Raw genomic sequence first — 12,494 nt, forward strand, 5'->3', positions numbered from 1 at the left:
TAATTTTGTTAATGAAGGAGGGAAATTTATTCAGGAGAAATAAACAAATTCATTTAAGAAAAATTTATTTATTATTTAGAGAATATGGCCATACTTAGAAATAGTGAAATAAAAAAAAGGAAATCCCTCAAAGGGACAAGAAGAATAATTTTCTTAATATCCAGAATTTCTGTGTAACGTTATAAATTCACCAGCTGGGACTGAGAGGCCGGAAGACCCCAGTCTGTTCGCAAAATAATTCGAAATTAGGACTAAGTGAATTGTTCCCAACTGACAGCAATAAATTTAATTTTCAAAAAATTACACATTTTTTTGTGTGTCCCAGCAGGATATATGTGATGCCACAATAGACATTACAAACTTTTTAGCTTTTGAAATTTCCTTAATTTACTAAATTTATTTTTTTAATCATTTTTAATTGAATTTTAATTAAACTAACTATTTAATTTTTATTATATTTTATAAAAAGCTATAATAAATATTTCATCCTTTTCTTAACAATCAATGTAACGGCTAACTTTTTTATTTTAATACAAATGTAAAACTCATTAATTCACCGTCATGAGTAAATCGAAAATAAAATCAATTTATAACTCTTTATTTCTTACCACAAAAATATTTCGGTTGCATGGTTATACTAATTCTCACAGTCTTTTTGGCGATTAGCCTTCGTCAAATTATTTTCAAATCTAATATTAATAAAGGGGGGTTGGCTTTATTTTTTGGCTACGTTGGCGATTTATCTTTCGATAAATCGCCAACCATGGATCTCTTACCATGCTCCTAACTGTTCGTTAAGAATAATTCACTAAACTTTAATTTGTAATTAATGGCAATCGGACTGGAAGGTTTCGGCCTATATAATTTTCGAAGTCTACTTTTAAAATAATTTTTATAAAGTAGTATCATCGATGTTTTCTGGTGATATCGTGATAGTAAAAAAGTCAGATATCGCTCAGAACTATGTGGAGAATGTTTTCGAATTGCACCTTTTCAACGATAATCTTAAATCTACTCATCCAATATGCTTATTGCACAAAAGAAAACGATGAGATGTTCCATGGACTTGACTGTCCATTAGTTTAAAGTGGCTTAACTTTATTTCACTTCAAAATGCAACTTTTCCTGTTTTTTATACTATAAATCATCTCATTAATTTCGTCTTATAAAATTTTTATCCTTGGTTCGATTGATTGATGGAATTTTGTCAAGAAATTACAAGTGTGTTCTGCCATTTGGAAAACTTTTAATAAAAATTTTCAAGAATAGGACAGAACTTAATGGACATTTCATCTTCCTTATGAAAGCTATTAAATTCACGAAGTAAGGTCAGTGTGCCTAAATGCGACATGATTTTGTTTAAGTTTGTCGCATTTAGGTCAAACTTGACCTTATATTAGATTTTTTTCAGCAAAAATGGCTGAAGTATTACGACATCAGTTCTAGACAAATTTTTCTTGTGGAAATTGAATTATTATCTGCAACTTAAGCAAAGATATTTCACTGTTACATTTAAGGCATTTTTGTCGCATTTAAGGTAATCAACCGTTAATTGCGATTCTCAAGGTACTTAAATGCGACAGTGCATTTTTATAAAGTTTTAATTCACTTGCTTTTGTGCCTGCAACAATGAAATCTTACTATCGAAATTTCAAATCCTCTTCCACTAGCTAGAATGCTCCATGCCTGATGATATTACAGGTTCAAATCGTTTCTTGAAGAATGCAAGCAGCATTTATTGCCATTTTATAGCAAAATTGAGTTTATCGTCCATCAAAATTGGGACCATTTTAAATCTACCTATAGTGTACTTAAAAGTCAAATAGAGCTCTGATCTGGATGACTATGGAAGTTCCCATTGTTTTTTGACTGTTACTTGAAGAATTTATCACAATATTATCGTAGAAAGGAATTTATCACCATTCAAAATTATGACCACTTTAAAATTAGTTAGAATTCTACAATTTTAAATACAACTCTATGTTGGATAACATTAGAAGCTTCAGTCAGTAGTACGCCTTTTAATTTAGAAAAAACGATTTTTCAGAATAGTCCAACACTTTAGCTCTTTTAATTATTGATTCTTCCAAATTGTAAGATTATTGTAGATTAAATATTTTTGTAGGAATTTGTTTAAAGTATTTATGAAATATTATTTATATTTCTTTTCTTTAAAACTGTTCGAAATATTTCTTATCAAAACCCAGCACTTATATATGTAACACTGCTGTACACAATGTTTATTGTTTACATAGCATTAATGGACAACTACGAAAATCAACAATTTTTTATTTTTTAATTGATGAAAAATTTTACATTTTTGTTGCATTGCTTGTCAACGTGAGCATGTCTTGATGGCTCATTGATTATCATCGTAGTTATTATTTTTCTGAAAATAAAGAACAAAATTACAAAACAGTGTAAAAATTGATTTAAAAAAAATCAAAACATGTGAAAAATCTCAACAATTTCTTTAATCTTTAAGATAGAGAAAAAGATTTGAGACATAAATAAATAAATAATTAATTATTAGCTAAAAGAAATGTAATTCGAAAAATATAATTCTATAATCAGTCTATCGTTCTTGAATAACGTAAATAAGTTTCGGTTTGGAGGTATTCGGTTCCAAAATTTCGGTTTGGTTTGTTTTGCAACAGTTTGATGCTGTATAGATAATTCTAACAGCTTATTGTGTCAATTAAAAAAAATAATAAATAAATAAATTAAATAAATGAACAATATCAATATCTTCAAATAATTTTATCTTATTTCATCAGTGGCGTTAAATGACTAATTCCAAAGAATGTGTGAGTTTTTCCTTTCAACTCTGTTGCACTTTGAAGATTGGGAATAGACTAAGAATTCCCAGAAGATTGAAAATCGGCTAAGTCAGACAGTTAGATAAACTGGTCGCTGTGGTGGGCTGATTTGTATAAATAGTCAACATTTGCAGTGCAAGAGGAAAACAGCTATATGTATTTTGCATTTACATTAATTACATTGGAGAACAAATTTTTTTCTATTGTATGGGAGTTTTAACGGATTTCAAATACGTTCGAATCGCCGATTTCGACTCTTGTTGTCTCAGGGTATAGGTATAGAGTACTCGCCTCCCAATGATACGGATCGGGAGCTTATGTCAGTGATGGTTGATCTGTACGAATTCCTCACCCGGCTGGCACCGACTATAGTGCCGATGTAAAATATCCCTAGTGGTAGACGGATGATGGGTTCGAGTCCCCTTGCCGTCAGACTAACCTTGAATGGTTTTCCTCTTCGCGTAAAGCAAATGCGGGTTAGTTCCATCAAAAAGTTCTCCACGAAAACAAAATTTATCCCAACACTTGATCCCTGAGTTTCCTTGTCTTCTGGATTGAGTTCAAAATTACAAGGCTACAGAGTTAAACCACATGTGCATAAATTATTCTAACAGCCTACAATACTAACCTTACCGGAATGCTATGAAACATAGAAATATTTTACAAGTCTTTCAAGTAAATCTGGATGAGAAACACCAACGTCAAAATATAAATTTTATTTATATTTTAATAGGCTTAAACTCAAAATATTATTCATTGTAGAATGTTTGTGAATGATCAGAGACGAACTGGTGTATAAATTATGCTAACAGTCTATAATACTAACCTTACACTCAAGTATTTCACCGGTCGCTTGAGTAAATTTGGTTGAGAAACACTAACCTAGTATAATCTGCTCTCAGACCAGCAATATAAGATTAGAATTGATCCAGATTCTTACCACACTTATTTTGACACTCCTCCAACGACTTGAAATTGTTTCCATTGGCCCCGCATCCTCCATAAGTGAACCCACGGCATTTACCTTGACTTTTATCATATCCAAATCTTGGCATTGCAGCCCTGCACATACCTGTCGTGATGGGGTCATTGCAGGCATCATCAGCTCCTCGAGCTACGTAAAAATTATAATAAAAAAGTAAATTTGTAAATGTATAATAAAGTACTTAAATATGAAATTAAACTAGAGTCAGTACTGGTAATGATAGAATTTTCACGTTCCAAAAATTATTTGAGATCTGCTCAACCCATTTTCGGTTAAAGGTGCGTAAACGCACCTTTATAAATATTTTCTAACGCACGATATAAATATTTTCTTTAATTTACACTGTGACGTATATTTTTCACAAATTTCTTTCTCCTGCTATTGTCAAAGGTTCTGGAAACATCTATTTAGTATTAGTTATTCAGTTTGGAGTAAACACTTTCTGTTGAGAAATTTTTAAGTTTCGACAGTTTTTTTTAAAAAAACTTGAAACGATTAGTTATTAGTTAGCTTATAATTCTGTGCGCATGTATAATTATTCCATTTGAGATTTATCATACGTTTTTATGATGGAGTAAAGTTGCAAGTTCTACAAATAAGATAAAAATAAAACAAATGTCCTAGAAAACTAGTGTGCAACTAAATGATTTGTTCATTGATTTAGCCAATCGTACTTATACATACCGCATTATTTCGTAAATAAAATAATTATTTTTCATCTACGAGAGTGTTATCGTGTCTTAATGAATGTAATTTAAGTATATTTCAATTTAAATAATACGATATTTTATAAAATTTTTATGCTTGGCTTAAAATTGTTAAATCAATTGTGTAGTTGAGAGTTGAAGATTAAAATCGAGTCACTCGAAAATGGCCCACGTTATAAAAATTTAATTGAAGTAAAATGTTTAGAAAATGCTTTCTGCTAAAATACCGAACATAAAGAGCTGTAGAATACGTAGCCAAAATTGTTAAGCTTCTTAAAATATCTCAGTAGTACCTTTAATGTCGTCCTAACATCTTAATGGGGAAATTAATTTGTTAATTACCTGGCCACGTGTGATTCACAGAACTTCATTTTGTAGTGAATCGTATTTTTTATTTATCTAAGCTGCTTATTCCATTAATTTAATGATAGCGGTATCAAAGTTAGGGATATGCGATTGAAGTCCCGTTTACTATTATACTATAAATGCATTAAATCACATATCTTGAATAATTTATTTTAAGCAAATTATTCAGTAATTTTAAACAAATAAGCGTTTAAAAATAAATTTGATAGAAGTACGCCTAAACTATACCCTAAAATATGCGAAGACTAAACTTTGGAATCAATAAATAAAAAATATATTTTCAAACAATTTCGAGTAGGAAAGAAACGCTAACCTGTTTGAAATAATAGTCCTAGTAACTATTTAAATTTTGATTCTTGGTGCCAGAGTACATTCCATTTTCACTTTCAACTTTTGAAATTTCAATAGCAAAACGGATTTTTTTTATGTCCTTAAAATTGTTAAGGCTATCAGTAAAAAAATTGCACTGCATTTTTTTTTGGAAAGCAGTGGCGACTATTTATTCTTTTTTCAATCTAAGCACCTAGTCCTTTATCTTGCTTAAAACTTATTTTAATATCGCGGGAAGTAATTTAATATACTGTGCTATTAAAGGAATAATCCCAAGAAACTGAATCGAAAAGATAACTTAATTGACTGAAAAAATAATAAAAAAAGTAGACATGTTCAATAATTAACGTCACAAGTCATTCACGCTTGACGAGTCTTGAGAATGGGTGCTTATACTTGAAAGCTCGAAACATGTCGACTTTTATTTCGATCATTATTTTGATAAGGATTTTATGGTCGTAAAAGTAAACATATGCATTTTAATATTTTAACTGGACTCATGTGGTCTTTAAAAAAGTAAGGGAACCGTAACATCAATATCGTAACAATGAAGTTGTCTTTAACTTTAAAATTTTGAGATCAGATATTTTGAGTTAATGAAATAGAATCTTTTATATTTTGAGCTTTTATGCCATCATTTCAGTATCTTAAGGACCTTACAAACTCTGTTTAAAAGGAGAGTATCGTATCAGATATTTATAAGAAAGCAAAAAAAATCATAGTAGTAGTATTTGATGATAAATGTAACTTATCGTAATTAAAGAGCATGTTGTGCGACGTTTCATGGAGAATTAGCGAAAATAAGTTTCAGAATGTATCGAAACATCAGGATGATATTTGCAAATCATCTTCATCCAAAGAAAACCATGTAACCTAAATATCTGGCAGAATGGAGCAATTTTTTAAACAATGAATAATTCAATATGTAACATATTATTTCAATATGTTATTCTTAAAAATAACATATTTCAATGTTTTTAAAATGCCACTTAACATTCAGTAATTCTTCAGTTGTAGAAAAAAGAAATATAGTAAATTGTATAAAATCCTTGTAAATGTGCATTAGAATTACTGTGCAATCTACATTTCTTTCAGGCACCTTTTTTTTTTTGTTTGTTTAAACTTTCTTACCTAGAAGACTCCAATAAAGCTGTAAAAATAATTATCCCTAAAATACTGTATATAGTTATAAGTATAAATCGCTAGTATAAATCAAGTAAAAACTACGCGAAAAATCCAAATAATGTCAGATGAAAAGTTTATGTATTTAAATTCTAAAAGCTTAAGAAATGATAAATATTTTATAAACCGATTCAAATTTTCGTTTCAAAGGAGATTAAAAAGAAAAAAATATCTTTACTTTTTGGTCAAAAATCAGCTGAAAAATTGTCTATTGCCTAGAAACTTCGAGATATTTTCCATTAACTATTAATAAATAAACCTCTCCGTGCAATCACAAAAAATTATTTCTATTTTTTTTTTTTTTTTTTTTAAATCTGAACTTGGTCGCCTAGCAACGGAGTAAAGTTAAGTTTTCCTCTCTTGAATAAGTCTATGGCGGTGTTTCCCAAATTTATGACCTTTTTGTACTCTTTCTGAATTTTTCGTAACGCTGTGTACCACTAATAAAAAAAATGAATGTATTTTTTACTATAAAAAAGATTGCACAAAGGTTAAAAATCACAACTGGCTGTTGACACCACTAATTATTAACTGCTAACTCTGCAAAAAATAGCCAATGGAAATATTCGTAAATCTTCATGGCTAGCTTTGTTTTTAAATTTTTTTTTTTAAATTTTCGTTAGTTGCAAAATATTTCGCATTAGAATGGGTACCCACGCTAAATTGTTCCAGTACCCCTGGGGGTACGCGTACCACACTTTGGAAAACACTGGTCTATGGATTATCTTAAAATATTCATTTGTGACGGCGACTTGGCTTGGCTGTTTTTTGGGGCTCTATCGCCAAATATATAAAATTTATTATACCCCCAATTTATGATCCAATCTTTTCGAAATTTTGTCTATTTTGAGGGCCAGGAATCCATATGTAAAAATAAATATATGTTTATTTAGAGAAAGTGCGTTTTTGCGTCTGATTTCGTAACTTAATTAATAGTTAGCACTAATTAATTAGCATATTTGAAGTCACCCCCAGAAACCATTAAAATTGACACTTGAAAATCCAATCATAAAAATGAAAACTATTCAGGTTGATATATATATATATATATTTTTGCCCACTGTAGAATCTTACTACAAAAATATTGTATTGGAGTTCTGTTCCAATAATTCCTAATAACAGAATTTGCATTACCTGAATTTAGTAAACTTCAATAAATAATCAAATTATCTAGTATATTTTGAAATTTTTATTTTTCTGTGCGTGCAGACAGCACAATTAAAAGAAGTTTCATTCAATAATTAATTAAAGGTTTCAGTATAATTTCTTTTGAAAATGCGATAGTTAAAGTTTCAATATTATATTAATTAGAATCGAAATCCTAATCATAAATTTTTTGATTTACTCACCCATTGATATAATGCAAATTGCGCAAAAGAGAAGGAAAAGATACTTCATGATAGTTACTTGGCTATACCTTGAACTGGTTATGAAATTGTGAAGTCCACTTTTATAAGAAAGATTTTTATAAGGCATACGACAGCTGAAAGTACTGATTGACGATGACACATATCTTTAAGAAACCTCGAAGGGGATAAAAGTAATGAAAAATATTGTAATTGAATTTTGATTTATTTGAACAGTTTTGAAACTGGTCCATAAAATCAATTTACGAACCTTTTCGAAAGACTTTTATTACTTGAACCACAACATTATGCTTACTTCTAAAATTGGTAAACTGCAAAAATTTAAAAGTAAAAAAGTTTCAAATATTGTGAATCTTTTTTCTTCTTTTATGCATACAGAGTTATTCTGTATTCTTTAATATTTGATAGGGCAGAGGATAATGATTGAGAATAGCAAAACATTCTATGATTCGAAAACGCCTGATCGCACATCTATTAAGAACTGAGTGTTCAAGCGCAAGCATTTGGAATGGTACTTCTATTTATCTGAATTATCTTAATTTTACTTTTTTATGTAATTATTGTCTATAATTGCATTAAAATAAGTCGAGAAATAGCTATTTTATCGTAATTTAATAATGTGGTGACTAAATTGACGAGTTAGATAGGTTGGTCATTAAAACAAAATTTCCAAATAGCTGTTAGGGAAATCTTGTCGGGCAATCGGCAAATATATATACAGAAAAAAAGCTTAAGTAAAAACTCAGCAAATATCAGAATTATCAATAATCCGTTTTCGGAAATAAATTACCATAACAATTTCCAAATTGCTGTTAAGGAAATCTTGTCCGGCAATCGGCAAATATATATACAGAAAAAAAAAGCTTAAATAAAAATTCTACAAATATCAGAAAATTATTAATATTCCGTTTTCGAAAATAAATTACCATAACAAAATTTGTTGTTTCACTGTTGCCAAAGGCGAGGATTTTTTATACAAATTTTGAAAAAAAATTTAGTCGTTCAGTTATGCAGACTTTGTAGTGGGACTAAAAAAAAATCAGTACAAAAAAATCAGAACGTATTTCGGAACGTGTGCATAAACCAGGCAATTTTTAAAAAGGTCGAATTGGGTATAATATGAAAAAAACACAACTACTTCGATTTAGTAGGAACAACATATGACGCAATGCTAAACGAATGGAACTTAGTTGTTGTTTATTTAGTTATTGTTATTACTAGTTGTTGTTATTTGTTTTAGTTGTTGTTGTTTATTTAGTTGTATTTAGTTTCAATAACTTTTCTTTATAATGCAATAAAATCTGGCGAGCAGCTATTTAAACGATAGAACACTTCGTTTGTTTATTAGTGGCTTGAAGTTAGGCTCGCAGAAAATGCCGTTCATGGGTTAAATTTAGTAGGAACAACACAACCTGTGACGTAGGCTATATTATACCCAATTACAAACTAAAAAAGCATGAATTACTCTATAATTATAAAAATTGCAAATTATACAGCAAAATAATAATAAAATATACATTGTGAATTTCGGAATTGCTCTATTTAGAACACACATTGCTTCATTTAGAAGTGCAACCTAACCTTTTTATATTCATGGACCTGTCAACGTTTGATAATTTTACCGAAGAAAACCTGAGTTAGGAACGATAAAAAACTAAAAATTGAACAGTTTAATAAAAAATTCTATAAAATTAGAATTTAGTTCGGTAAATGAATTCAATCAATGAAATGAAACACATATTTATTTAAATTTATTTTAACATACATGGAGTTAATTCAAATTAGGCATTAATTTAATTATACATACTTTGCTTCGTAAGAACAAAGAAAGCTATGTTCTAGAATAATTAATCCAGTCACATTTTGAAAAACATTTTCATTAGCAATTTTCAAGAACTTGATAAATAAATAAGCTAATAATAAACTATGTTAAAAACGAAATAATCTAGAGAACTAAGTTTCATACAATCAATCAGGTTTCGATTTTTGGATATTTCGGATACTTGAATCAGATTTCTATTTTCTGCCTTTTCCTGAAAAATACAAAAAAAAAGGAAATTTGTTTCTTAAATATAATAATGATAATAATAAATAATTCAATGCATAACATTAATTTAAAAAAAAAAACTCTTCTAGAATTGATTATATTTATAAACCATATTTAAATGGTAAGTATTAAAAGAGCTTTTATTGGATCTTCATATGTAGCTGCAACATTGACGTAATATAGTGAGTGTTTCGTAATTAACACTTTATATTCAAGCAACTAATATTCAATTTTAGAATGCTCGTCAAAAACGTAAACACACATTAGATGTCTCAAAATAATATTCAGAGAGGAAGAAAGAAGAAAGCTATCGAAATCAGTCGAATCACAATTGGAGAAGACGGATGTAAAAAACCTGTTTTTCTTTTCTTTTGACATTAGTACATAATCTTTCTTTCTTTCTTTCTTTTTTTTTTTTTTTTTTTTTTTTTTTTTTTTTGTTGTTGTTGTTGTTCCCCTCTGCAGAGGATCAAAATTGTGATGGCATGTCTTCGGATCATCCTCAGGGATGTTTCCCAAACCGTCGCCAATAGCCCATTGTGCAGCTCAAGTTTGACGTAAATGAACTACAACAACAACTAACTACAGCTTTTCTTTTGAAACGTGACATTTCTAATAATCATCTTTCAACTGTTCTCTGTTTTGTCCAGCAATGAAATAGATTTTGTACAGCTACCTTCCTCGATTGTGATTTGTCAGATTGCGACATCTTTTTTTTCTTTTTCTCGCTGTATTGAAATATGTATATTGGACACCCTGCCCTATCGATAATAATTAGTTATGTAATTTGAGCCTTTTTATAAATTCACTAATTATGTTTTTTTTTCTCATATTTTTTTTCTTAAACGCATGCGTTTAGAATAATTGGTTAAATGATAATATAAGAGAGGTGGCAAACAAAAATTAATATTGATAAATTGACGTTTTAACCACACAAAATCATCAGAATTTATCTCTCTTAGCTTTTTAATCGCTGTAATGAATATTTACAGATTTTTAACGAATAATGTAGTTATCAGAAGAGAAACGTCGCCATTTTAGTTAATAACTAGGAGGCTTCGCCCCCTGCTCGCTGGCGCTCGCCAACCTCCGGAACTGCTTTCGCAGTTCATTTCGGATTGCTTCGCAATTCGATGCTCGCTTTGCTCGCTCATTGGATACGTTCTTAACGTCTAGCTTTTGTATATTTTTTTGAACACTGAAGTTCCGAAAACTTTTCACTGTAGAAAATTCTAAACCTGTGCATTTCAATATTAATTTGAAATTGTTTTAACAGTTCACATATTTTTCTTAATCACACTATTCTAAATTTCAGTTGTTGAGAAAAGTAACTGTTGTAAGTTTTGTTTTAAAGTCTTTCCCATCAGAGGGCTAAAACCATGAGTTGTAAAACAATATGAAATAGTACTGAACGCCGGATGTAAAGCATCGGCTTCGATGAAGATAATTTTGTGAGAATTTTTTTGATAATTCGGTGAGAATTCACTCGATTAGACAAATGATGCTCACTACGTGCTCTTGCGCGCCGAAGCCTATCAATTAAAACATATTAGCGTTTTATATAATATAGATTAGCCATATGATGCTCACTACGTGCTCTTGCGCGCCGAAGCCTATCAATTAAAAATGAAAACTGTTGCCAACGCGGGAAAAGAAATATCATCGGTTTTATTGATACATACGTATTAGCGTTTTATATAATATAGATTATTTGATAATAGAAACCCAGAAAGCACGTGACCTCACGGCAACCTTGTGTCGGAGTTTCTTTCTATTGTCACGAAAATATTTGTACTAAAAACTTCTTTTCAAATAAAGCAAAAATATTGCTGTTTCAAACCTTTCATCCTAAAAGGATTAAAAATAATTTTTAAAGCTTTTTTTAAAATGTACTGTCACTTAAGTAAAATGGTCATTTTGGTCCATAATGAAGTTTTAGCTGACGCTACCCTAGCGATAGGATCAAATTGCATTGTCCATTAAAATTTCACTTAGGTGGAATTTATCTGAGAATACAAGACTTTTCAAAAAGAAACCCTATAATTACCTAGATTTAAGATTATTTTCACCTTGAGACTAGCTTTATTAAAGGATTTTTTTCACTCTTGAAAACCCTAAGTCAACCTAGATTTAAGGTTTTTATATAGAAGACTGTTTTCCAAGGTATTGGATTAGGGCAGTGGTCGGCAAACTTATTAGCCAAAGAGCCAAATATGAACATTACAACAATTTTTAAAAAAATTGGGAGCCAAATCTACTTGTTTAGTAAACTTTTATTACACTAGATAAGTAGTATACTAAACAAAACTGAATATCATACTTAATAAGTATTTATTAATGCGAACAATGTGCTTGCATCTTGCATCTCCTTGGAAAGTTTGAGTAAGTCAGGTTTGTATGCTGTTGTTTTTAATTTTAGGCATGATTCCAAGCTCTCATCAATAAGACGACTTCTCAGTTTACTCTTAATAATGTTCATGCTTGAAAAAGATTGTTTGCATATATATGTAGAACCGAAAAGGGAAAGAACAGCAAACGCGAGCTTTTGCAGCTGATCGTCGTAAGAGTCAGGAATACTAATTCCAAGCGTTGAATATGATCATGTCTTCCTTCTCCAGGTCATTCAAAGCAGACCACTTGTGTTGTGAACTAAGATAAAAAAATTTCTTCTTCAATATTTCCAATTTAAGG

At 29.8% G+C, this 12,494-nt stretch overlaps 1 protein-coding gene across 1 annotated transcript; it reads right to left on the reverse strand.

Annotated features, from left to right (window-relative positions):
* Positions 1-2,273: 2,273 nt before the first annotated feature.
* LOC139425144 (kunitz-like toxin PcKuz1) lies at positions 2,274-7,899 on the reverse strand. Its single transcript, XM_087166050.1, has 3 exons — positions 7,739-7,899; positions 3,760-3,933; positions 2,274-2,389 (listed from the first exon to the last, which is right to left on the reverse strand). The coding sequence occupies exons 1-3, from the start codon at positions 7,863-7,865 to the stop codon at positions 2,382-2,384; spliced, it is 309 nt and encodes a 102-aa protein (XP_087022176.1). The 5' UTR covers positions 7,866-7,899; the 3' UTR covers positions 2,274-2,381.
* Positions 7,900-12,494: the final 4,595 nt, after the last annotated feature.

This window comes from Parasteatoda tepidariorum, chromosome 6, assembly GCF_982258835.1.
Source record: "Parasteatoda tepidariorum strain Cologne lab strain chromosome 6, Ptep-v5.0, whole genome shotgun sequence".
Taxonomy (NCBI): Eukaryota; Metazoa; Arthropoda; class Arachnida; order Araneae; family Theridiidae; genus Parasteatoda; species Parasteatoda tepidariorum.

What these genes read in the sequence shown, in the direction of transcription:
- LOC139425144 (XM_087166050.1), bottom strand. Translation starts at nt 7,865, where the DNA reads ATGCCTTATAAAAATCTTTCTTATAAAAGTGGACTTCACAATTTCATA. An exon ending in AATTTGCATTATATCAATGG is followed by an intron (nt 3,934 to 7,738) that starts GTGAGTAAATCA and finishes ATTTTTACGTAG; the next exon opens with CTCGAGGAGCTGATGATGCC.